Source organism: Neovison vison, chromosome 1 (assembly GCF_020171115.1).
Source record: "Neovison vison isolate M4711 chromosome 1, ASM_NN_V1, whole genome shotgun sequence".
NCBI lineage: Eukaryota > Metazoa > Chordata > Mammalia > Carnivora > Mustelidae > Neogale > Neogale vison.
This window is the reverse complement of record NC_058091.1, coordinates 93,270,015-93,295,367: the sequence shown is the minus strand read 5'-3', so window position 1 is coordinate 93,295,367 and position 25,353 is coordinate 93,270,015. Positions and strand designations below refer to the sequence as shown.

The window sequence follows — 25,353 nt, the reverse complement described above, 5'->3', positions numbered from 1 at the left end:
CAACAGAGCAGGAGCTGACAAACTATAACCAGCGCTGTTTTTGTCAATAAAGTTTTATTGGAGCACTGCCATGCCCATTTGTGTAGATATGGTCTGTGGCTGCTTTCTTTACCTTGGCAAAGTTGAACAGTGGCAACTGTACCTCCTGCAAAGCCTAAAACACGTCCTATCTGGCTCTTTGCAGAAGTTTGCCTACACCTGCTGAAGAGCATGGGTTCTACATTTCAGAATCAAAGAGTGTTCAGAGAGTAGGCAGAAAAAGTAATCTTTTGGTTTCTGTGAGTCTGGAAGAGAGCCTTTGATCTTGGTTCAATGAATGTTTGCTGGTCACTTCTGCATGATGTCTCAAGGAAGGGGTGGTTAAAGGTTTGAGCTGTGGGTTTAAATAGGTCTGGGCTCAAATATGGCACATTGTCAACTGTGACCTCTGAGAAATATTTAATCTCTCTTTCAGTTCTCTCGTCTGTTAGAGAGGGATAATATTATTACCTATATCATAAAATAATTTACATGACATAATTTAGCTCTCAGCACTGTGCCTGGCATGTAGGAAGTGCTAATCCATCTTCTAAAAGCAACTGGTTCTCCACCTACTTTAGCACACCAGCGAACGTTCCATTGGTAAGCACAAATGGCGAACCTTGAGAGCATATGCCTAATGGTGACAGGTGTAGGGAGCTTCTGCCGAGAGCAGCTCCATGGTGAGATGCTGTGGAAACAGGCACCCACTGGGGGTGCTCTGACTGGGAGAAGGATCTCATAGTCCAAGAAAGCCTTGGCTAAGGGTTCCACAAGGTCTGGACTTGATAGCAAGAGTGCGGATAGAACAACCCTCTGCTTAGGGTTGGACCTCAGTGCCTGCAGTTGTCACAGATTCACGTGCACTCCATCAATGTTGATTTAATGCCCACTCTAAAGGAAGACTAAGCTATAGAATATTTTTTTTTGGTGTTTAGGATGACACAAAAGGGAAAAGAATATTCCATTTACACTTAAAACCTTATTTGTTTGTACCTTCAAGAAAAACATTTTCTTTTTTGAGTGCTTTGTGTTATACCAGGCATGGTGGAATCAGCAAGTGTCCTTGCCTTTGAGGAGTCCACAGACTAGGAGAGAGACCAGCAAGAAAATAATGTTGGGTGATAGAATAGAATTACACAGCCATGTTTTCTTCTCTGGTGGAGAAAAGACCACACAGGTGATTTCTTTCTTTCTTTTTTTTTTTTAAGGGTTTTTTCATCTTGTGTTTTGGAATGCTCTTGGACAGTAAGGTAGGTGTATTCATTTCTCTCTTCATCTCTTTATTCTAATGCACGCATTAGAATCCTTCAGTTCTAGGCTCTTATTCACATATAAGAGGTGAGACCATGAGTACTCCTGTCATCAAATTCTATAATTTTATAAAAGTCAGTGAAAACACTCACTGTTGATAAGAAAATATATAGAACTAATCACCACATATAGAATATGCTGATAAGAAAGCAATATAGAACCAATCACAACATATAATGTGAACATTATAGAAAAAAAGGGAAATTGTTCTTACTTTTCATTTTGCTACTTTAATCTATGGTTTGGCAATCATCAAAGAGCAAAAAGTACATCCTGGTGGGGTGATTCCCTTTTCCTTCTTTATTAAATGTAGAGTGTACATAGAATATGCTGAAGGATGTATCTACTTCTACATTCCTAGAGTTTAATATGGTAAATATAAATAACTTTTAACATTAAATAAAATCCCTAAGGAAGGATGGCCAATATAGGGAAAATTATGGGAAAAAAAGTCTATATAAACTTGTTTCATTATTTTTCCCAAGGGTCGAGCAACTCTATTGAGAGAGGCAAAGAGAGAAAGTAAGCTAAGCAACAGAGACTTTGTTTTTAATAAGAAGATAAGAAGATTTTATAATTAGCACAATTGTAGCACGTACACAAAATCCCTGTTTACAAAGAAGCAATTTGCTGTTCTTGGTTGGACTAAATAATTCTCTCAATGGCCCCATTCACATGGTTAGGAAACTCTTTACTTCAGAGATAAATTTTAATTTAGCAATTATTGCCAATTACTATTGTCTAGAATCTGAATTATTATGGCTTTTGGTATTGTTGTTCTTTGTTTAATCCTAGGTCTGTTTACAGGTAAAGCAAACAAATAAAAGAAATCTTTTCATCAGATAGCCATGCTGATGGTCTATTAAGGGCTTCCAGGAAATACCTCTATTAAGTAACAGTTCCAGTCTGCAATTTTGTTCTGCATTTGTCTAGTATGATTGTGTATGTGCCTCTTCTCAATATTTCTTTGTTGCCTTCTAGCTGCGACAATTGCTGTTCAGCAAATTGTCTCCTTTAAGCTCTTGGAAGCAAGCATCCAAGGTAATTTTCTCCTGCTGCCACAGGTCCAATGCATGAAGTTCCAGTTTCACACTTTTCTCTGTGTGCAGTCGCACGGCGAGCCCACTTTTGTGTCATCTTCCTGAGCCTCTGTCGCCATTTTATTTCTGCTCCCTGGCATGGTGCCCAGCACAGGGTCACTACTCATAACGTTGAATGAGTGAGAAAATGAACAAGGGAATGAGTGAATGAGAAGCCACGGAAAAGTACAAAGATGCTCAGGCACTGAGGTCTGTGGGTGCTGTGGTGGGCAAACAACCTTTGGATGGTGTCATCTTCTTTAGTAAGACTTGCCTTTCAACATCTAGAGTTAGTGAGACCCTTTTCTCTGGCTGACTTTTGGGACCTCCTGTAGATCATTTTGCCTTTGCAAAAGGAAAGTATGAAATCTTGGTCAACTTTTTTTTTTTGAGATTTTATTTATTTATTTGAGAGAGAAATAATAAGAGAGAGTGAGCATGAAAGGGGGAAGGTCAGAGGGAGAAGCAGACCCCCTGCTGAGTAGGGGACCCTTTCACCCCCACCCCCCAGTGTGGGACTCAATCCTGGGACTCCAGGATCATGAACTGAGCTGAAGGCAGTTGCTCAAGCAACTGAGCTACCCAGGTGCCTGGAATTCTGGTCGACTTCTAATCTGTGAGATGTTCTCTGAGTTTTCCCTCTTCAGCTGGCATAACTGACTCAGTCCCTTGTGACTGGAGCACTTAAATCTACCAACTGAGACATTTGGATGGAGGCAGAGGATTCCTGGTTTGTTCTTTGCCGTGAAAGTGCAGTCCATAGAAGGAGAGTAGAGTTAACAACAGACGCCCTCATGTTCAGATTTTGTATTTTTGAAGTTGATTTAGACTTCTGCCCTTCGGCAAAACACTGAAGGCCTTTCAGAAGGAGCTCTAAGGCAAAGATTTCTGTGTCTGATAAAAAATCAGCTGACTTGAGTGCCTGAAGAGCTATGTGAGTGTTTAGAGATTTTTACAAGGGGCACTATAGTCTTTGGAAATAGTAATTTTTTAAAAATTGAGGAAATTAACCTTTGACCTTAAAAATTTTTCCAGGGTCTGCGTTTCCTCATATGGGCCTGTGCTGTGAATTAGGCAGCAGGGACCCCCTCGCCAGCAGACCTGCCCTGTTATTTCTGACTCAGTCAATGATTGGCTGAGTGATCTTAGGGAAGTCACACGGTACCATTCAGTTTGGGGTTTTTTCCCAACTGTGGACATTAACTGTTGGACTCGTTAACTCAAAGCAGAGGTTCTGACTTTCTGTAATTTTGAATTTATGTCTTGAAGAACTAAAATCTCTTGAACAGAGAATATGAAACTAATAAATCAGTCACTGTGCTTAAGAAAAGAAAAGGAGCTACAGCCTATGTGTCTGCAGTATAGAAAAACCTGTCCCTGTTGGTGAGAAAGGACACCCCCTGCCCTGCCAGGAAGTGAGCACTTTTCTCCTTTGAAAATCAAAGAAAGAAAAACACCCCAAAGTAAATTAAAATAAGAACAAAAGTAAGGACGCCCAGCAGTGTTTTTTCTCCGTTTCTAATGTCAAGTGTTGACACGTTCCTTTGCATCTTCTAGATTTGTTCTCCCTTCCCCATGTCATTTTTAAATCAGATGATGAAAGTGGGACTTTGTTTTCAGGTTAGGTGGCTCATTTGGGTTAAAATAAATGCATATTTGGCAGGAGAGAAGATGGGTATTTGTAATTTTCTGAGGGAGTTTGAGTGTAAAACAGGAACCCAGATTACAGCAATTGAGGAGAGAGAAGGCGAAGAAAAGATACCTCAGTAGGACTGTTCCTGTCAAGAGACTCGTGAGAGAAAAGAGAATGAGGGTGGAAACCAGACACAGACTCGGGACCAGCAGCGACAGTAGAGCTGAGTCACGAGGATGTGCAAAAGTCCATATGGTGGGAGGGATGAGCCAGCAAAGAGAGTCTTAGAGAGTCTGAAGACAACTGGGGGTGGGGGCCGAAGGAAGAGGATTCCTGGAAAGGCAGATGAAGTGAGTGGACTGAAGATGGAGGGCTCAGCCTCTTCCCCGGACACAGGCAGCTTCAGTCTGATGCAGATGGAGCAACATGGGCAGATTGGGTCACGGTGTGAGAGAATTCAGACCTGGACACCTTTTTGTTTTGTTTTGTTTTGTTTTTAAAGTAGAGGAGAAAAGGCTATGCACTAAGAGATGGGAAATGGATGGTAAAACAGGAGTCTTAAAAGCAGTGAAAATTTGAGTTTTTGGCTGAAAGGAATGAAAGAAGCCAATGATGTTCTCCATAAGGACCATCCCTCAAGGCACCATGACACTGTATGGACCCACAGTGTGGTTTCTCTCAAAATCCTCTCCCTGTTGGGGGCGCCCGACCCCTTCCTAGCCCTTCCATTGTCCCTGGCTAAGTTCTCTGTGACTCTTCTCTGAAAGATAGACACTGGTGACCCCTACAGATTCTCTCTCCAGAGAGAAGAGGTTTATTTGTTAATGGTTCCAGTGACTTGGGTCCTGTTATTTGACCAACAGCTTAGCCCCGTGTCTGAAGAGGCTGCTTTTCCCCAGACTGTGTAGAGTCCCTGGGTGTGTTGTAATCTAAGATTCTTCTCTCCAAATGGGATGAGATTCAGTTTTAAATGCAATGATGATGACTATAGAATTTGTCTTTAGGACTACAGTATTATATGTTTACTGAGTCCAAACTTATAGAAAATGAACTATTTTGCTTTGGAATTTTTAGACATTTCTCATTCCTGTCTCTGTGGTAATTCCCCCCACCACCCCAGGGCTCAATGTGGGGTAGCCATTTATATATTTCAGTGAAAATTAGGAGTTATCATCAGGCTGCCCACTGCATATAATGAGAACTTATTTCTCCCATCTTGATTTAACTTCCTTATGACATGGACTGTGGCAGGAAATGGAAGCTCATTCTTTCCAATATTCCTAGTGTCTAACACATGGTGGTACTCAATAGGAGACATTAAATTAATGAATAAGTCAATTATCAAATAGACAAAGACACAATTATCTTAAACTTCTACCTTTTCCCAAAAGTATGATTTTTATTTAAATATTTTATTTCCATTAGAAAATTCAGTTTTCAAAATTTTGAACGTCGTTTAGCCTCTGCTCCAGTTACTAAAGGATTATTCACAAAGGGATTTGAATGCTAAGATGAGTGAGAATAAGGCAATTTATTTGAGACCATTTTTATAGAACTATTGTTTTTTCTCCATGGGTTCCTCTTCTAGAGATAAGTGTGTGAACCAAATAAATTTAAGCATGGATGTACAAAAAGATAATGCCTTCCTTAAAACTATTTTCTAGTTTGTTGTTAAAAGTTGTGAGAATAAACAGGAACAAAAGATTCACTTAGAAATATGTTCTTAAGCATTTTAAATAGATTAAAGCCTGAGAAGGGGTAAGAAAGGAGTACTCTAATTTCTTGAAAAGAGAACAGGGCACCACATAAGTGAAGTAAAGAATCGCTAATGACATTAAGATGTCAGGAAATGCAGAGCGTGACTCAAAGAATACTGTTAATGTACAAATGACTTGTTTTTCTTTGATGCAGCAAGACTCATCAGATGTGTCTGCCAACCCCAAATTCCCAAAAACTTTCAACGTATTGCAGCACAAAGGTGAGTTAACAGTAAGCCAAAGGTTAACAAAAAATAGAAGAGTGTGAATATATCATAGGAGGAAAACTGAAGGGCTACCTTTAAATTTATTTTTATTTATTTTTTATTATTTGAGAGAGAGTGTGTGAGAGAGAGAACAATGGGGGGAGGTAGGGGCAGAAGGAGAGGGAGAGGCAGACTCCTCGCTGAGCAGGGAGCCCAATATGGGGCTCAACCCCAGGACTCTGAGATCATAACCTGAGCTGAAGGCAGACACTTAACCAACTGAGCCACCAAGGCACCCCTGAAGGGCTACTTTTAACAGCCTCATGGGAGAAGTGCAGGTGTATCTGCTGGTCACGTTTCTGGAGCTCATCGGGATGGTGCTCAGGGCTGACAGAACATGGTGGGGAAGTTGATGCTCATGGACCACTGTTGTCCCTTTTAATTTCATCACTTCCATTCCATCACTTAGACATTCTATAAATCGGTGACATTGATCGTCGAGGTCATGGGGTGCGGGAGTGTGGTCAAATACCAATTGTGTCACTGGAGAGTGACCCTTCTTGTGCCACCTGCTGAGCAGTGGGCATGGGCTATGTGTTTGTGCTCCATCAGATGTACTCTCCTGCCTAAAATGTCCCCACCAAGGTGAAGCCATCACCTGCTATGGGTGAGAAAGCACTGTCCCCTCCACCTGGGACATGCATTGTTATGCTCACATATTGGATATTGCTAAAGTCAATGATATTCAGCTCCTAGAAGACTGTTATGTATGTAAGCATTGCAGATTGTTGTCCTATGCCTGGAGGAGAAGAGTGGAGCATGGGGGTGAGGAAAAGTCACTGCATGACAAGTCAAGCTGAAGTCATCTTTTAGTGCCTGAGTTCCATTTCCTGTTAAATTATGTTACTATCTTTATTAAAGCAGGGAAATGGGCCATTCATTTTAGATTGTAAGCAAAATTATTTGACTTCCAAAATAAAGTTCAAGGTTCTGAACTTGAAACAGCACTTCCTTCCCAAAATGTTCAGCATGATCACCTCACTGTCATCAACCAGTCTGAGTGCTTTTTACAAACCTCTTAACCTTTTGGATGCATGTCCCTCATCAGTAAAATGAAAAACGAAGAGATCATGAAGTTTCCTTCTAGCAATAACATTTTATGATCTCACATCTACTTTATCTCATTTTCCACAGCATCTGAAAGATGTGATGCTTCTCTTCTCAAATGAGAGATGTCTGACAAATGCACGTCTCTTTGGCATTAATGAAATACTGCCTGTCAACCAATTGCCTTCTGTAGCTTTCTCTGCCATCTTCCTGGAACTGACCAGACTTGCAAGGATTTGCATAGGCTTATTTTCATTTTGGTCTCATGCTTGATTCCGACATAGAAACATAACTCTTATCCTCTTTTTCCTCTCATAGGCATTTATGCACTTTCTCATGCTGGAGAATCCTCAAACGACATCATGCTAACTCAGTTTTTATCAACTGAATAAGGCTGCGAACCATAAACTCAAGAAAAATTTTTTGGTGCAACTTGACATTTAGAGCTAAATGTCAGTGAAAAAATTAGCTCAATCTTAAATGGAATTTTTTGGTTTAGGAGTCTGGAATAAAATAAGAAGCTTTCAGCAGCTTCATCACTGCTCTTTGTATCTTCAGTTAAATGGAACGATTTATTTCCATGTGGTTTGATTCAAAGGAATTGCATCATAAATGTACAAAGTAGGTTTTATTGGAAATCACGTCAGTGGTACCAACTTTTCACTGCTACAAACTATGATTTCCTTTCTTATAAAATAGCATTATTCAAGTGACCTTTCCAGTTATCTGAATTGGAGTAAGAAAACTTCATGAAATCACCTTGGATAAACTGATGGGCCATGTGCACTTTCTATCAAAGAGTCATTGGTGCAAATTTCCTAGAGAAAGGGCATTTACCTCCCCAATTTTTCATTTGAATTATATGCTTATTTTTGCCTTTTAGGTTTAGTTACTTAATTTTGAAATTTAATCAGAAATCAAATGAAAAATTCCATTTCAGACAGCCTTGTAGGAGTTAGTTGGGAAGTACAGTAATATTTCATAAGTAATACAACCTTTTTCAGTCTACAATGTGCTTTCATCTGGTCCCCAGTCCAGTGGAGTGAGGTGTTCAGGCTGATCTAGAGCAGGGATGAGGAAACAGATGTTCAGACCGGCAGAGTGACATGTGAAGACTGGGAAGCCAATAATGGGGCCCTGGGACTTTTAAGACCTGGGGTCCCTAGTCCAGTTTTATAGCCCATAACAGTTTTTGGAAATCACTTGCAACACTAACAGAATTTATAAGGTCAGATATTAGATTCAATACTGCCATAATTCTCTCTGTGTAAGAGGAAAACTGAAGGAGATTTTGGTTGTCTATGGAGCTACCCTAACACATCCTGGTTTTCATTGTATTTTGGGATTCCTTGAATCTATAGCCAATGCCACTGTTGGATGAAATATAATACAGCAGGTAGATAGACACTATATGAAACAACATTTCCTTTCCACACTTTCACCCCTTGGGCTCACATGAGTTTCAACCCTTATTGCTGGACCAGAAGAAAGGAGCCTTTTAATTCAACCCTGTTTCCAGAAATCTTAGAAATCCTAGAAATCTGCACAGGTAGTGTTTCAAGCAAGTGTCCACTATTCTAAGTACCTTGCCTATAGTAATTCATTTAATCTTTATAATAAGTTTGTGAATAGAGAACACGAGTGTCCCTGTTTGACAGCTGCAGAAAAAGAAACCACGAAGAGGTTAAAGACTGTGAGCAGGGCAGCATGGATGGTGAACAGGCAGTGCCAGCACAGTAGCAATGGATGTTGAATTATAATGGGAAGCAGGTTGTATAAGTCAGGCTAGAAGGAAATGGCATTGTTTATGTACTTGTAATTAGGATCCTACACTCTTTGGTCTGTAGAATCCTCTAGTGGTCTTGCATCATCTAGTTACTATTTTATGTGTAACCCTGATGACCTGAGTCTCAGCAGCCTGTGATTACAAGATGAAGTCATGTTCACTTTTAATGGCTCTCTACAGTAGTATATTAACTCAGAGCACTGTAACAAAATACCACCAACTGGGTGGTTTAATCAACAGAAATTCTTTTTCTCACAGTTCTGGAGGTTAGGACATCCATGATCAAGCTGTCTTTAGGGTTATTTTCTGATGAGACCACTCTTCCTCATAGACTGCCACCTTCTTGGTGGGTCATCACATGGTCTCTGTCCTCATAGAGGACAGAGGTTTCTGGTGTCTCTTCTTCTTATAAGAGCACCAACCCTATCAGATGAGGACCCCACCCTGATCACCTCATTGAACCTTAAATGCCTCCTAAATGGCCTTATCTCCAAACACAGGCACATTGGAGATTAGGGCTTCAACTTATAGACTTTGCGGAAACACAGTTTGGTCCATAACGATATCTAGAGTTCTTATTTGTCTGTTTAATTGAAATTGGGATTTTTCAACATGTCTCCTAGTCATTTCTTGAAGTCTCCAAGGGAATGATGAAGGACAGCCTGACAGTTTCATCACACAGGGCTTCACAGGCTGTGTAGTGAAGAGGGTGCCTCTCTCCTGACTGCACTATTAATGGTGCTACCGTAAGTGGTCTAGGCCATAATCTGCACAGTCATTTGTGATAAACCTGACTAGGTCCACCCACCTTTGCCTCCCTTTCTTGTTCTGCCTTTCATACATTCACAGTTACTGCTTACAGAATCTCTTTGGTGAAACCTCAGCCCCACATCTCTCTCTCTCATGGACATTCCAATGTCCCTCCCAAGAGTTCTGATCCTAGATGTCTCTAAGGCTCCTGATGCTCATGGTGTCAGAGTGACTCAAGGTATCTTCCTCCCCATCTCCACCTCAGTTTGCCTGGGTATATCCCTAGGCAGCAGTTCTGTCTTTCAGGCTAGAGAGGTCAGATGTGAGTACCAGGACTTAGTCAAGAGCAAACCCATAAAGGTCAAACTCCAGACTGGACAGTCTCTCCCCACATTCTTTCACTCTTCTTCTCCTGACAAGAGAGGAGATGTGGATGCATTTTCATGGTGCCCATTTGGAGTCACTGTTGGAGGACGGAAACAGAGTATGTGAATTTGTGCCAAACATTTGGTACTCAGGCCAGGCTCTTTATCAAAACATGTCCTACTCAGGGTAGTGCATCTTGAATTCAGTCCCATGGACACATTGAACATTCAGTAGGCACGTTCAAGTAGGGCAGAGAACAGATTTCTGAATGGGTCATTTTAAGAGTTATAAAGTCTGAAGTATCTGTTAGTCTCCCGACACGAGTAGCCTTCATAATATTCAAATGGAGAGGAAGGAGGGATTTCTAGTTAATGGTGGTAGATGAAATAGGCATACATACAGCAAGCGAAAATGTAAGGTTCCCCGTGGCACCAAGATGCAGCACACGTGAAATGCTAAAATGAGATAGTCAAAGGAAATGATGGGGGAACCAGTAGATGGTTTCATACTCTACAGAGATGAACAAATCAAAAGAAAAAAATTTTTTTTGAGAATTTCCTTGGAGAAAGCTGCTCCATGAACCTTCTCATCTACTCCAAAAGGTGAGAGAAGAAGATATGCTTGTCCTTTGACAAACTTAATGAAAGATTTCTCTGCCCTCCCTTAGATCACATGGCTGACTGGGAGCAGGAAAGGAGGGTTCTGATGCTTGCCTGGAACTGTGGCCATAGCTCTTAGCAGTGGGATCCTGAATGGTCTCTGCATTGAAACCAGCCTCCAAGCCTAGGCTTTGGCAGGTGAAGCGTGTCTATGTGCTTCCCATACATGTGGTGCATGGTGAGACCAGCAAGTAAGAGAGAGACAATATGGGTTTGTCTTGAGTATCGTGTGACATAGGGCCACTCAAAGTGGTGGAGCAGCAAGAAGGTAGAGATGAAGCCAGATTAGGGGACGAGGAAGGAGTCCCAAGTGAGCACACAGAATACAGATGAATTTGCATGAGTTGAAGGAATTACATGTGAGAGAGGTCAGGGATCTGGAATTTCTGAAGAGCTCCCAAATGCACTTCCCTTATTATCCAGAGAAACCTGACCCTGTGTGAAAGCAGCCCAGTCTTGTAACAAGTCTTTCCTGAACTTGAGAGAAAGGAGGTCAGAAACCTCAGTGCCCAAGATGGGGTAGAAGGAGCATAAGAAAATCTAAGCAAAAATGTCCATCAGCAAAGCTGTGCCAGTGCAAACAGTCAACCCAAAGCAGGACTCTGTTGGGGGAGAAGAGAAATTTAACACAACATTATTTGTACTTATTACTATTACATGAGATTGGACTTCCTTATCACCAAACTGAGAGCATGTTAGCTATTGAAAGTGACCACAGTGCTGCGTTGGGTAGAACACGTTGGAGTGATAACTGGAACGTACTGGGTGGGAAGCAAAAGCTTTACCCACTCAATTAATTTTATAAGGATGATTTTTTTAAAAGTGTGTTTGATCACATCATATGTCGTGTTTCTCTAACCCATTGATTACACACAATATTCACCTCAGCTCCTTCCCCAAATGCTACTAAAAACAATGAAAGAGTCCAAAAGAGTAAGACATTGCAATCGTTGCTATTGTGGAATTTAAAAATTGCTACAAGCTTACAAGCTTGAAACAACACATGTTTATTATCTCACAGGTTCAATGGACCAGGAGTCCAGGTGCAGCTAACTGGGTCCTCTGCTCAGGGTCTCACAGGACTGTAATCAGGGCTGCATTTTCAGCTGGAGGCTTGACTGGGGAACTCCAGCTCCATCAGGCTGTTGACATAATTCATTTCCTTGTAGTTGTGGGGATGAGAACCTTGAATTTTTGCTGACTGTTGCCCAGAGGACACCCTGAGATCCTAGAGGTCCTCTCTACTTCCCTGACACATGGGATTCTCCTACATGGCTACTTATACCCTTATGCCTGCAAGAAGAGTCTCTTACTCCTGTCTGCTTTTAAAACAGAATATGGCACGAGGTAATCAAGGGAGTGACAGCACATACTTCTACAGCATTCTATTGCTCAAAGTAAGTCACAGGTCCTGGCCACACTCAAGGAGGTGATAAGTGAAAATAGACCCAGTTATGTTTGTGTCCCTCCAAATTCATGTATTCATACCTAACCCCCCAGCTGATAGTAGTAGGAAGTGGGGCCTTTGGGAAGGATTTGGATCATGATGGTGGAGACTTTGAAATGGGATTAGCACTCTTTTTAAAAAATGTCTTATTTATTTGAGAGAGAGAGAGAGAAGGAGAGAGCACAAGCAGGAGGAGGGTTAGCAGACTTCCCACTGAGCAGGGAGCCTGACACAGGGCTTGATCCCAGGACTCTGGGATCATGACCTAAGCTGAAGGCAGACACTTAACTAACTGAGCCACCCAGGTGCCCTGGGACTAGTGCTCTTATGAAAGACTCCACAGAGATCCCTAGCCCCTTCCATCAAATGTGGACAAAACCCAAAGTTGGCAGTCTGCATCTCAGAAGAGGGCCTTTGCCAGACCTGACAATAGTGGCATCCTGATCCTGGACTTAAAGCCTTCAGAACTATGGGGAATAAATATTCTTTATGAGGCACTCAATCTACAGTAATATCAGCCTGAACCAACTAAGACAATACCACTGTGAAATTTCAGGTCACAGAAGAGAAAAAGAAGATCCAAAGATTTTCATTGGGAAAAAAAAAAGGTTTTGTGTGAAAGATCAAAATCAGAATATTATCGAACTCTTCACAGTTCTATTGTGAGCTAAATAACAATGGAGAATGGTTTCAAAATATTGAGAAAAAATTATTGCAACCTAGAAGCAATTAAGTGCAAGGAAGAAATAAGATCTCTTCAGACACAGAAATTCTCCCTAAATTTTCCTGCAATTCTTCCTTTCCCAAAAGCTGTTGGGAAATAGACTATACCAAATGTGGCAATAAACCCAGAAAGAAAAAGATTGGGACTGCAGAAATGAAAGATGCAAAGATGTGTTAGAAGAGAGAGCAGAGAGCCTCCAGGGTGGGGATAAAATGACTTGCTACCCGGACAACCACCTGGGGCAGATCCAGGTTGGATCTGCAGGAAGATCACTCAAGAAAATGAAAATAATAGGACACCTAATAGATCCAAGTGTTATTTAGAAGAGATTTACACACCTGGGGAGGGGTGTTGGGATGAATTTTTTATGAGAATACAGAAATCCAAACAAATGGTGAAAAAAATGTTACATCTTAACAGAATCAAAATGTGCAGAAAAAAATAAACATATCATCTAGCTCAGCTATGAATAGAATATAGAGAATACCAATCACGCAAAGTGATTTTGTTTTAACCAACATAATAACAATAGAAGTATTTGGGAATAGGACGTCTAGCTGGGAAGATGGCAGAAGAGATCTAAATCTTCTTTCTTTGTGTTTGGGAATCAATGAAACTGAGAAAACAAGATGTAACACTATAATCATGAAACTTAGAAATATGGAAATAACTATCACAAGAATAAGCTAAAATAATTAACAGATTTTCCCTGAGAAGCAGGAAATTATTGTTTTTTGAGTCCTGAAACCATATCCATGTAGCCATGGTTAAATATAAATAAATGTGGTGTGTGTGTGTGTGTGTGTCTAAATTGGAGAAGGCATGGGATATCTTAACGTTGGAAGTCCCCTTGATTCATTTCCTTGAACTCAGAGGCCCCAGGGCTGTCCAAGCTCATGCTGGCCAGATGCTTCAGATCTTTGAGATGCCTACAAGACCTCCAATTTTAGATGTCAAGCTGACTGCTGGGTTCACTAGTCTATTGGGCTAAAGATGGTGCTTAAAGCTATAGAACCCAATGAAATCACCTAGAGAGTACAGGGCAGAAGTGAGGAGGTTCAAGAACTGAGCCTGGGCATCATCATCTAGACGTAAAGAGAGGAGGAAAATCCAGGAAAGGCAAATGAGAAGGAGCAGCTTGTGAAGTAGAAGGGAAATCAGGAGAATGGGGCTTCCAAACAATTTGAGAGAGATTTCAAGGATGCAAGAGTCAAGGAAGATAAAGACCTCTACGTGTTCATTCTTATCTTGTGTCAGGATATAAGAATATAACAGGCATGCAGAATAAGAAATCCCACTGTTGGAAGGTTTCACACTTAATATAGAATGGAATCGTGTTTAGACTTTGCCTGGCCTAACATTGGATTAGCTCTTCCAGATCTGTAACTAGCAATTTTGTAAAGATTAATTTTCTCCAAGTTGCTCTGTCTCTTTCAGAACAAATAAAGGGGCTGAGGAAGCACCTAGAAGGTCTCTCAGACTGATGCAGATTTTAGCAAGATTCCTAAATCTCTGTCCTCTCAAGTGATTCCGTAGTGGAAAGAGAGTTTGTCTTTTATTGAGAAGGTAGCGGGCTGTGCTGTACTTACCTTTCTCAAACTTCAGGGGGCGGACTCTGACCAAGAAATAATCCTGGACCAATTGCTCAAAGCTTCCATACACCAGACTTGCACTCTGGAATCTAGGGGGAATAAAAGGCGTTTTAATCCAACTACTCTAATTAGGAACAATTTGCCGTGTTTCTGCTGTGTTTTGTGCAGTAAAAGAGATTAGGGAGCTAAGAACATAATAGCTCTGTTTCCTGGGATTATGCCCGAGGGTGCTGGTGAGGAGTGAAGGCTGCCTGTTTCTAAGCCAAGCAAGAATTAGCCACGGTTGGCCCGAGACTCCCCCTGCTAGAAAGGCAGTATTTTATGTAAATTTGAGTCACATCGACGGGATATCCTTGGGTGCTTTGGGCAAATTCAGAGTTAATTCAAGCACGTGGTACAAAATAGATTGAGAATGTTCTGGGGGTTTGGGATGCATCTCTTCCTTCGGGAGGAAGTCGCTTAGCACATCTTCCAGTTTTGTCAGAGACTAGCGGCACACTCCGTGACTGAGCTATCACTACAGATTCCATTGTGTACCTAACGTCTTAGGGACAGAGGGAACAAAACAACACGAACAAACATCAAACTGGCTGTGTTTAGAGCAGGGATTTACTCGGCCCTCAGAGCTTCCTGGGAAGGATCAGGCGGTTTGCAGCGCACTCCCCCGCCCTCACCTGAGCAGCGGCGATCATCTTAGCGCTCTGCGTGATAGGAAGAAAGGGCGGAAGAGGAAGCAGAAACTAATGAGCCTTCGGTATTCCAGTTTCTGCACTAGACTCAGCATAGATGACCTCCCTTGTTCCTTAGAACAACATAGCAAATTAGACATCGTTTTCCCCTCTTTGGCAGGAAGTCGGGGCTCAGGGTTTAGGTAACCTGCCTGTGGTGAGAACCAGCACGGAGGGAGGAGAATCTGCTCCAAGGTGCCCTACTCTGCCTCACTTCCCTTAGTCAGAAAGTTTCCCTGCCTCCATCCACACAAGAAACAATGGTGCTTGATGTTTTACCAACAGAGATTTACCCCTTTGGGGATGATTATTGGGCCCCCGAGGCTGTCTTTTAAAAGTGTACCATGGCTGGGACACCTGGGTGGTTCTGACGGTTAAGTGTCTGCTGTCGGCTCAGGCCATGATCCCCAGGAGCCTGGGATCAAGTCCCGCATCAGGCTCCCTGCTCAGCGGAGAGTCTGTTTCTCCCTCTCCCTCTGCTTCTCCCTCTGCTTGTGCTCTCTCCCTCTCTCTCAAATGAATAAACAAAATATCTAAAAAAGTTTAAAAAAAATAAATAAAAGAGTACCATGGTACCAAGATATCATGATGTTACTTTTCCAGACACTTTATTCCAGATTCAGCGAGGTTGGGGGGAAGGGCTGGGGCTTGAGAAATAACCCAAACCATAAGCGATGGGGGAAGAGTGCCTTGTTCATAGATGACAATGAGTGTCCCCTGAGTGGGTCTGCATTTCACCTTGCTTGATCCCAACCAACCGAGCTAGTTACGTTTCCTTGATGGCGTCCTCGGGCGGATGTAGAGGGTTGTCTTTGAAAAGGAGACTTCCTGAGGCCAAGTCTTCAGTTGCCGAGGGCATTTCTCCGAGCTTCAGTTCCCTTTCAGTAAAACTACGGAGCTGCATTCATTAGATAAGCTCAGAGAACCCAGCCAGTCCTGCCTTTTTCTGATCCTATGTCTCCTCTAGGTCACATGCTGAGAGAAGAGAAATTTATCACCAAAGAGTACCAGCCCGAGTGGGTTTGGCAGGACCTTATCTTGCTGGGTAGGAATCATAGATAAAGCATTGCCAATAGCTACATTTATGCCAACCAGATGGGAGGCAACACCCCTTTGGAATTCTGACCTGATGCTTGAAACCAGAGCAGAGGAGCGCCCCAGTGTGATGTGTTGCCAAGGGACACATTGGCTTTGTGGATAAGATTTCCTGGTTCTTAGATGTCAGCCATGTTCCCCAACTGGGCAGGAGCAAGGCAGCTGTGAATTCCATGACTATGTGCTGCTGGGCACTGCCAAGGACAACTCTTAGAGGCAGGAGAGCTTTGCTGGCCCTGGCGATAATGTAGGTTTGTTTTTCCTGAAGCTGCCTGGGTCCAGGAGCTAGTTCTACCTGTCCTCTGCCTCACCTGATTGTGGGGACCGTTATACGACCTCCCTCCCCATTGATTTTGAAAAGGAATAAAAACAAAGTCACATTTACAGAATCATTTCCAGAATTTACCTTGACAGTTGTTTACACGTGGAAGTCTGCCACAACATGAGGTGCCCAAACCCTGGTCTCTCTCAGACCAGAGTGATGATTCTCCAAGTGTGTTCCCAAACAGCAGCACCAGCATGACCAGGAGCTTGTGAGAAAGGTTGTGTCCCAACCTTAGGACAGGCTACCTTATCTTCCTTTGTTTGTAAAATGGGAAAGATCCAGGGGTCACCGGAAGGCTCAGATCAAGTCTATAAAGCAGCTTGTTTAGTGCCTATGTACTATAGGTGTTAAATTTTCTTTTTCCTTCCTTCCCCAAATTTTAAGAGTATGAAGGTCAGTGTGCCAGGGATTTAATCAAGCAAAATACTTATATTGGGACGCTCTATCTGGATGGCTTAGAAAATACTTGTTTGGGGAGGGCACCCGGGTGCTCAGTCAGTTAAGTGTCTGCCTTCGGCTTGGGTCATGAACTCAGGATCCTGGGATTGAGCCCTGCGTCAGGCTCCTTGCTCAGCAGGCAGTTTGCTTCTCCCTCTCCCTCTGTCTGCTGCTCCCCCTGCTTGTGCTCTCTCTCTCTCTGTCAGATAAATAAAGTCTTAAATAAATAAATAAATAAATAAAAGGGAAAGGAAAGACCAGAGGAGGCCATGAAGGAGAGGGACCCATTATGTATATTTCTTTTTCTTATTAATTATCCTATAGAAAAATTTAATTACTATTGATTTGTCAAAAGAAAAAAAATCCCTAGGCAAAAGAAAGCTTTTAGAAAGAATATTACTGAAGAGTTACAAACCAGAAGAAAGTTCTAATGATTTTATTTTGTTAATATAAAACAGACTTCAAAAGTGTATCAAAAGGCAATACTATAACTTCTAGTTAGGATCCCAAATGTGCAGTGCTCTCAGTTTCCTAAATTATAGGATCTTTCTAGCTCGTCTCTCTCTCTCTGCCTTTTGTTTTCTACTTTAAGGAAGACCAACCAGCAGCCTCAGATATCTTTTTCTGGACTCTCTTGTTTTCTACCCCCACCCCCAACAGATATGCATTGTCCTTACCCTGGCATGGCAGGTGCTGGGAAGGGTTTTGTGGCCCAGTAATACACATTTGAGTGAGTGTTGAAATGAACCAAACTTTACACTCAAGCATGAGAAGGATTGGAGGGGTGACTAGGAGGCAGCAAGATTGACTCTTTGCTCTTCAGAAAGGAATGTTAACTTGTATTTATTTGCTCAGTTGAGGACATTTACTAGGGTGGCCAGAAGGACAGACTCTGAACTCCACATTTGCACTCACTGTCTTCTACTCAGCCACGTGTGCCTGGCAAACGATTCAGCTCCTGCAAGGCCTCATTTTCCTCGATGGTAAAACGGAGGCGGTGATGGTACCGCTCACAGGGTAATTAAAAGAATTAAATAAAATAGTGCGTGTAGCACAATTCCTGGAACATAGTATGCGTTCAGTATATGTTAGCTCTTCTTACGTTTAGCTTTTATTTTATTATAAATATAAAAAGTATGTAAGATAGAAAGTAAAAAATCCTTTCCTTATTATACTTTTGCACCCCCCCCAATACCCCATCCTTCCGAGAAATAAACATTGTTAAACATTTGGGATGTATTTTTTAAAAACTATCCTTGCCCACAAAGGGGGCCCACTGTACGTATTCTCCCTTGTAAGCTTACATTTGATGTTTATTTCAAAAATTCACATAAAGGAAGTTTAGAAATTTTCTATGAGATTGAAATAGATATGAAATACAGAGAGAATAGATCTTGTAGGTTTAGAACTTTAGAGCTATACCTGATTTTCAAAATAAAGACTGCCTTGTTTTACATGGCTACTTATATCCATAAAAGTGGTCTGGATGAATTTCGTTTTCTCAAAACCTTCCCGCCCCTCTCAAAGCTGCTGATTTTGTCATCATAGCAGATATTCAGAAGATTGGGATGCTGACCTTGAAGCTAACTCCAACAGAAGTGTTAACTCCCCACCGCCACACACACACACAGAAACACACACGCTACCTCCTCCCATCTCCATGCCAGGCCCAGCAGGGCAATGAAGTCCCCATTCCATGTATTAACTCTGGGACTCCCCCTCCAGTGCAGCTGATAAACCAGTTCACAAGCAAAAATACATAGTGAACATAGATGTAGGCAATGAGCAGCTTTTTTTTTTTTTTTTTTTTAATTTGACAGACAGAGATCACAAGTAGGCAGAGAGGCAGGCAGAGAGAGAGAGAGAGAGGAGGAAGCAGGCTCCCTGCTGAGCAGAGAGCCTGATGCCTGGCTCAATCCCAGGACCCTGAGATCATGACCTGAGCCGAAGGCAGAGGCTTTAACCCACTGAGCCACCCAGGAGCCCCTGCAATGAGCAGCTTTGATCAAGACCTGACATCCTCCGCACCTTGGCAGGAGCCAGCAACTTCCACCACCAAGAGGTCAGACTTCATTACTGCATCCCAACATTTTCTTTGCAAATGCTTCTTCTGGATGAACTAATGTACGGTATATGTGGCTCAGTTATCTTATGACATTTCCAGGAGGAGGAGGAGGATTAGTAATAGGGAGACCAGAATAAGGCATCAGACACAAACACACACACACACACACACACACACACACACACACCCCATTCTAAGACATAGCTCTGCCTCCTGGTTGGACGTGTGCCTAGGTACAGGTATATTTTCCTTGTGCTACCAATGACTGAATGTTCATGGTGGTCATCTCTAACTTGTCCAGAAAGAGTCCACTCAAGTCGACTTACTAAAGATCAGCACCACATAGACTTAGTAAGCGTTCTATTACAAACCTTCGGAGTCCCATTTATATGACTTTACACAGAGAATGCCACTTACTCCTCCTTATAATTATCCTCTCAGTTCTATAGATGAGGGAACAGAGACAGAGTTTACCTAAAAAGTAACAACAGAGAGTTTTAAACGCAGAAACTCTTGCTCCAATACCGTTTTTCTTTCTGCTCCCAAACTACTCAAGATCCGAGAATCGCTAAAATGCTGGTAAGAGAGAGATTACCGAAATGCCTTATGATAGTTATCGCATTATTCTACTTTGATTAATGTCTTTCTGTCAATTGTTGATTTAGCCCTAGTCAGAAATATCATCATTTTAACCACTGAAACACTGACCACAGAATCGTAGTTGGTGGTCTTCTGCTGGGTCTACCTACATCCTTCATGGGATGTGTACCCACGCCAGATAGCACAGGATCCAATCTTTGCTTCCCCAACCTTACCTTCCACAGTCCACGGACAGACGAGAATATCAAGAAGGCTGAATGTCCTCTGAGGAGCGTGAGGGCACACTCAAAGGCACCCAGGCTTCTAGGCTGAATTTCCTGAATGGGAAGGTAATGTGGTTCTTCTTGCCCCAGGGGAGGAGTCAAAATGTGGGTCACCCAAGCCTCGGAAGTATTCCATGTTCATTCTCTGCCCTTTTCCCCAGATCCTGGGCACAGGGGCGACCTGCCAGCAAACAAAGGAAAAACAAACACATAAGTAAAAATCCTTCATTGGGTGTTGGAAAGCATGAAGGCATGAGCGGGAGAAAAAAAGCAAAAAGACAGAGAGGACAATGATTTATATTCTTACTGCTGCTGAGAGTATGTTGTGGAGAAATCACAAAGGGTTTCACATTCCTAGAAGAAAAACAAAACGCAGATATCGAAGGTTACTGTATGGAGGGCATGAGCGTTTCCTGAAAGGCATGCGAGACCACACAAGAAGAAAGAGGTCTGTACTTGGGAGAATCTCTTTATTTCCTTCTATGTTAAAGGTCTGGGTGGAAGAAGTCTGGGTGGAAGAAGTGGAGAGCACGAGAAGATGAGGACAGCGTCATTTTCAGAAAACACAAATATCACAGTTACCCTTAGTTTTAGGATAAGGAATAAAACATGGTCTCCTTTTTATTCTCATCTTATGAATTGACACATCAACTCATTTCATGTTTTCTTAGGGCATTTCCTCCTCCTGAATATATCCTGTAAATCTTGGGACAGATCTTTCTTTGCATTTAGTTGCAGCTAAATTCGGGAATTTGACTAGACTTGAAGCCATTATACACGACAAACTCTACCGCATATTCTCAATCCTCAGAGGGAACACGTGACACAGGAAAAATAAATAACCGGCTCATTTGTAAAGGGCTGAACACTTTTGTGACCTTTATTAACACTGGTAGTCATGAGAACTTTGGAATGAGGAATCAATCTTCATTCTTCTGGGCCTGAGTGGGGAGTAGGTCAGCTTAGCAAAGGACATTTACCTTCATGCACTTCTGAAGGGAAGAGAAGGAACACTCCTTGAGGTTTTTGTGGGGTTTTTTTTTTTTTTTTTTTCACCTTTACTCTAATGGAGAAGTGGTCTGTGTTTTCAGCAAACACAACTGAGACTAGTCCATTCAGGAAAACAAACATAACACTCACTCTGCAGGTTTCTAAACATGGTTCTGCTTGGAAGTACACAAACCTGAGACTCCCTTTGAGCCTTTCCAAGATTCATTCATTCACCTACTCCACAAAAATCTGCCGGGCTCATAGGATGGGTCAAGCACTGTGGTAGGTATTAGGGATCCAGTAGGAAGCAAGATGAACAAGGCAGGTGAGGTTCCCGTCCGTATGACATCTATGTGTTGCTCACCCTTCCTGCATTTCCACAGTCTGTCAGCCCATCACAAGCCTACAGCTTTGCAGCTTGCCTGGTTAATTTCTTGCTGTCTCCTAACCTCTGCCATCTTGCAAGGTGTTATTTGTATGGATTTGGAACACGTAGTCCCCATCGATAAACGATGTAACCACTCACCATGTAATTTCACCCACCTAAAAAGCCCACCCACTCTCTTCCACTGTAGCAAATCTCCTTGGTTCTTCAAGGTGCTCATGGCATCCACATCCAGTGGGAAGACATTCCTTCTGCTCCTGCCTCTGTCAGTTCCCCTCTCCTCTGAAACCTTGTAACACTCAAGTAGCCTCCAAGATGTTCCAGGAGTTGGTATTTACTGCATCCCTTTTCTACCATTTGCTGTTCTTCGTCTCCTCTAATGTCGTTTCACACGCTAGATGACTCACTCCTTCACAGCAAGGACTGTGCTTTATTCTTTGATGGTAGCTAGCTCATTGTATCAGATTTGCATATGAATTCTATACACTTGAAATATACCTTTCCATTTGCTCATTAAAATCTTTTAATAATTGAGTTATGTTCTGAATCATTTGCATATATATCCGTTTAACATAGTCTAAGTTCCTGTTATGTCCCAAATGATGTGGTGCTGGGGGGCTAGGAAGGAAATTGACAACACAATGTATGCCCTTGAGAAGTCGTATTTTCCAAAATGAGTCAAGAAAGGCCAAGGAACGATTCAATGACTTTAAATGACTTTGAAATTAAAAATAATCCTGTGTCGTAATTCTTGATTCTGGTTATCAGAAGTTGCATGTGTGTGTGTGTGTGTGTGTGTGTGTGTGTACATTCATGAGTGGGTGTGGTGTGCATTACTTAGTTGATAAGAGGAAAGGCTAGCTTTAGCCCTATTTTGGTCAACTTTTATATTATGCTAAAATTGTCTACCAGAAAACCAGGCCATTGGATAAAAGCTAAAAATGATTCAGTTGATCATTAGATGTTGGAAATGTAGACAAGAATCCACTAGAAGACAGCCATATATTTTCTCAACACTGACAAATTAACCTGTGAGCTGGATTTAAGTAATTAGTCATTCACAGATATTTCTCTGTTCGTGTTACTTGAAAAATGGGCACCACTCTGGTCAAAATGATTTTTCTTTTCCTATTGTTTATTTGTAAATCTGGTATAGGAAAAAAGTAGCTCTGTGTGTGGCAGAAAAAAATATGGTCAAGAAGATGAGGAAAGTGAGGTCCTTTCATTTAGTGTGACTCTATATCTACCTTAACACACCATGATCCAGAGCCCCTCACACCTCTCTGTTTTCCTTTTAAAACAGATGAAGGCTTCAAGCAGCTTTTTGGTTATTTTCCCATCATGATTCTCTCCACTGTTTGCCAAGCCCTCTGGACAAGCCAAAATGAAAAGCGTTTCCTTCTTGGTGGTTGGTTGGTATGTGGACCTGTGTTTGCGTGCACTTGTGTGTACACTGCCTGGCTTATACTAGGGATCTCAAAGCCCCTGGGCTTTGAATTGAGCAGAAAGGTGGAACTTGTTTTTGAACTTAGCAATAACAATGTTGACTTTTGGAGTGCTTGAGAAAACCTCCAACACTGCGTGGAAACAACTGACTTAGATACTATACACAGCAACTGTGACAGTCACTAGGAATGTTGCCACAGACAACTTTGAAGGGTCCTAGAACCAAATCATATTTAGTTCTATTTCCTCAAATAGGATATGCTGATTATTTCTATAGTCTTTCTTCTGATGTTACGGTGTTTTCCACTTTGCCTCTCTGTGTTATACTTGTATTTATTAAAGAATATTCATCATTTACTCCTTCAGTCAGTCATTTGGGTCAATGAAAAGAAACATGTATTTTTATTTTGTTCTATTTTGTCATTATTGTGTTTGCTTGTTTTCCTCTAAAACAAATCTCAAAGCCAGAAATAAGGGTAAAGTACCATGAAATCACTGAGGATGAAATATGGAAACCCTGCCATCAATTAAGTATCTCCTGAAGATGCCTGTCCTGCCTTCCTCATGTCTTGGATAGCAATGTAATGTGCCTTTTGAACATGAGGATTGAAAGGAGATCATGTGGTCAAACTCCAAAGTAAATAGAAATCGGAATCAGATTCTGTGTCCATACGGTAACAGACACTTGAGTCCCCATCCTACTATTACATCCTGGGATCCGGGTGTGGCCTGGAAGCTACAGGATCCATGGAAGAACGACGGTTCCATGGTGAACGCCTTACCTCGCACCGATTTTCTGAGTTTCTGGATTGGAACATGCTAGAACAATTGGTTTTTTGTAGGGTGAGAAGACACCTTTGTCATTATGCAGTAGCCTCTCCTTTATATGTTTCTTTCGGGCACCAGATTTCCAGCCCATTGGATGTAGGTTGTATATATGGCTCACTCACCTGTAAGCCCCTGGTCCTAACAAATTCTATTCGATTTGTTCTGTGAATGAAGGAATGAAAGATTAAATTTAATAGGCAGAGAAACAGAATTCTTACCAAGAAACTCTCTTCTCCGTACGAGTGACTTTCCAAGGTAAATTTCCATCCTTTGACTTTAAACATTGACACAAGGCCGGGTATAGGGATAAAGGTAATAGGAAGGAAGGACACATCTCTGTTTTCCTGTAAGGAAATGCAAAACTTGAATGGGAGAATAAAAAATACGTTTCTTGGAAACTGAAGGTGACTGAAAAAAAATCATTTTTTTATTATAAAAATCAAAGAATATAAATATATCACAGTTGAGCTAAAAGACATCACACAGACACATGCACGCATACCCCCAATTTAGAAGACCTATATAAGACTATGCTCTGCAAATTTCCCCATGTCATAAGTTTCAAAACATAATTTTAATGAGCTGCATGCTCTCCCATCATGTTGTTGTGCTGGATTTAATAATTTAACCAACCCCTCATTTGCAGGGCTCTGGAGTAAAGAATTAATCTTACCCCAAAAGAGGTTTGGCCTTTACTTTGGCTACTGGGAAATAGTCTTTTGGCTTCTGGAATGTCCTGCCTGATAAGGGTGTCTTTGTTTACCTTAGGGATTTGTGCCACACTGTGCAGTCTAACAATGTGATTTATGACGGAAGTTTTAGGGCCATGTGGCCTCGGTTTTCCCTCCGGAGGGGCTGAACACAAAGTGGGACATGCCACACTGTCACACAGGCAATCAATCATGTATTCGTGCCTGAGCCCCAATAAAAACTCCAGACATCCAAGAATCAGTTGGCCTTCTCAAGTTGGCAATATTTTGTCATACTGTCACACGTTGTTGCCAGGGGATTTCACGCTGACCATGATTCTACTGGAAGGAGACAAACAGAAGCTCCACATTTGGAATTTTCTGGAACTCTGCCCTAGGCATATCTTCCCTTGGCTGACTTTCACCTGTACTCTTTCATTATAATAAATCATTAACATAAGTATAACATTTTTTGGTGAATTCTGTGAATCCTGGTTTTGAATTATCAAACCTGAAGGTGGCCTTAAGAATCCCCAGACTCTGCAGTTGGCATCAGAAGCAAGGGTGATTTTGTGGGCTGTGCTCCCTAATTCCCCAGGAGCATTCCTAATTCCCTTTAAGTTGTCCATGATTTTTAAATGAAAGATGGTTTTAAAAGAGCATTTTGTAGAATAAAGGAAAAATTATATTAGGTATGTGTCATTTTTAATATATATTAGAGAAGTGAAAAAAGTACAGCTCTTAGAATTAGGAAGATAAAATAAATTGTTTCAACTTTTGTAATGTAAATAAAATAGTAATACATAGTATGCACATATGTTTGTATCTTTCACCTTTTCCTTTCCTTAGATTCATAAAAGTAGAATTAATGAAATAAAATGCCTGGGCATCAAACTTAGAAAAGTGGAAGCATTTGAATGTGTAGCATGAGAAGGGGGAAAGAGAAAAGGCAAATGCATGGAGGCAGGGAGGCATAAGATTGTTTTGAAAGTCAGTGAGGGAATGATCTCAGCTGCACAGATGAAAGCTTGGACAGGTGAGTATTTGAGGAAAAGGATTAAGA

The 25,353-nt window shown here is 41.7% G+C and overlaps 1 protein-coding gene across 1 annotated transcript in view; it reads left to right on the top strand.

Moving 5' to 3' along the window:
- Positions 1–7,644, top strand: part of ADGRF1 (adhesion G protein-coupled receptor F1) — a 46,729-nt gene extending 39,085 nt beyond the window's left edge. Inside the window, exons 12-15 of the mRNA XM_044252399.1 lie at positions 1,230–1,271; positions 2,314–2,373; positions 5,956–6,022; positions 7,433–7,644. Coding sequence (XP_044108334.1) covers positions 1,230–1,271; positions 2,314–2,373; positions 5,956–6,022; positions 7,433–7,506 — 243 coding nt within the window. The 3' untranslated portion in view covers positions 7,507–7,644. The remainder of the gene's footprint in view (positions 1–1,229; positions 1,272–2,313; positions 2,374–5,955; positions 6,023–7,432) is intronic.
- The last annotated feature ends 17,709 nt before the right edge of the window (positions 7,645–25,353 follow it).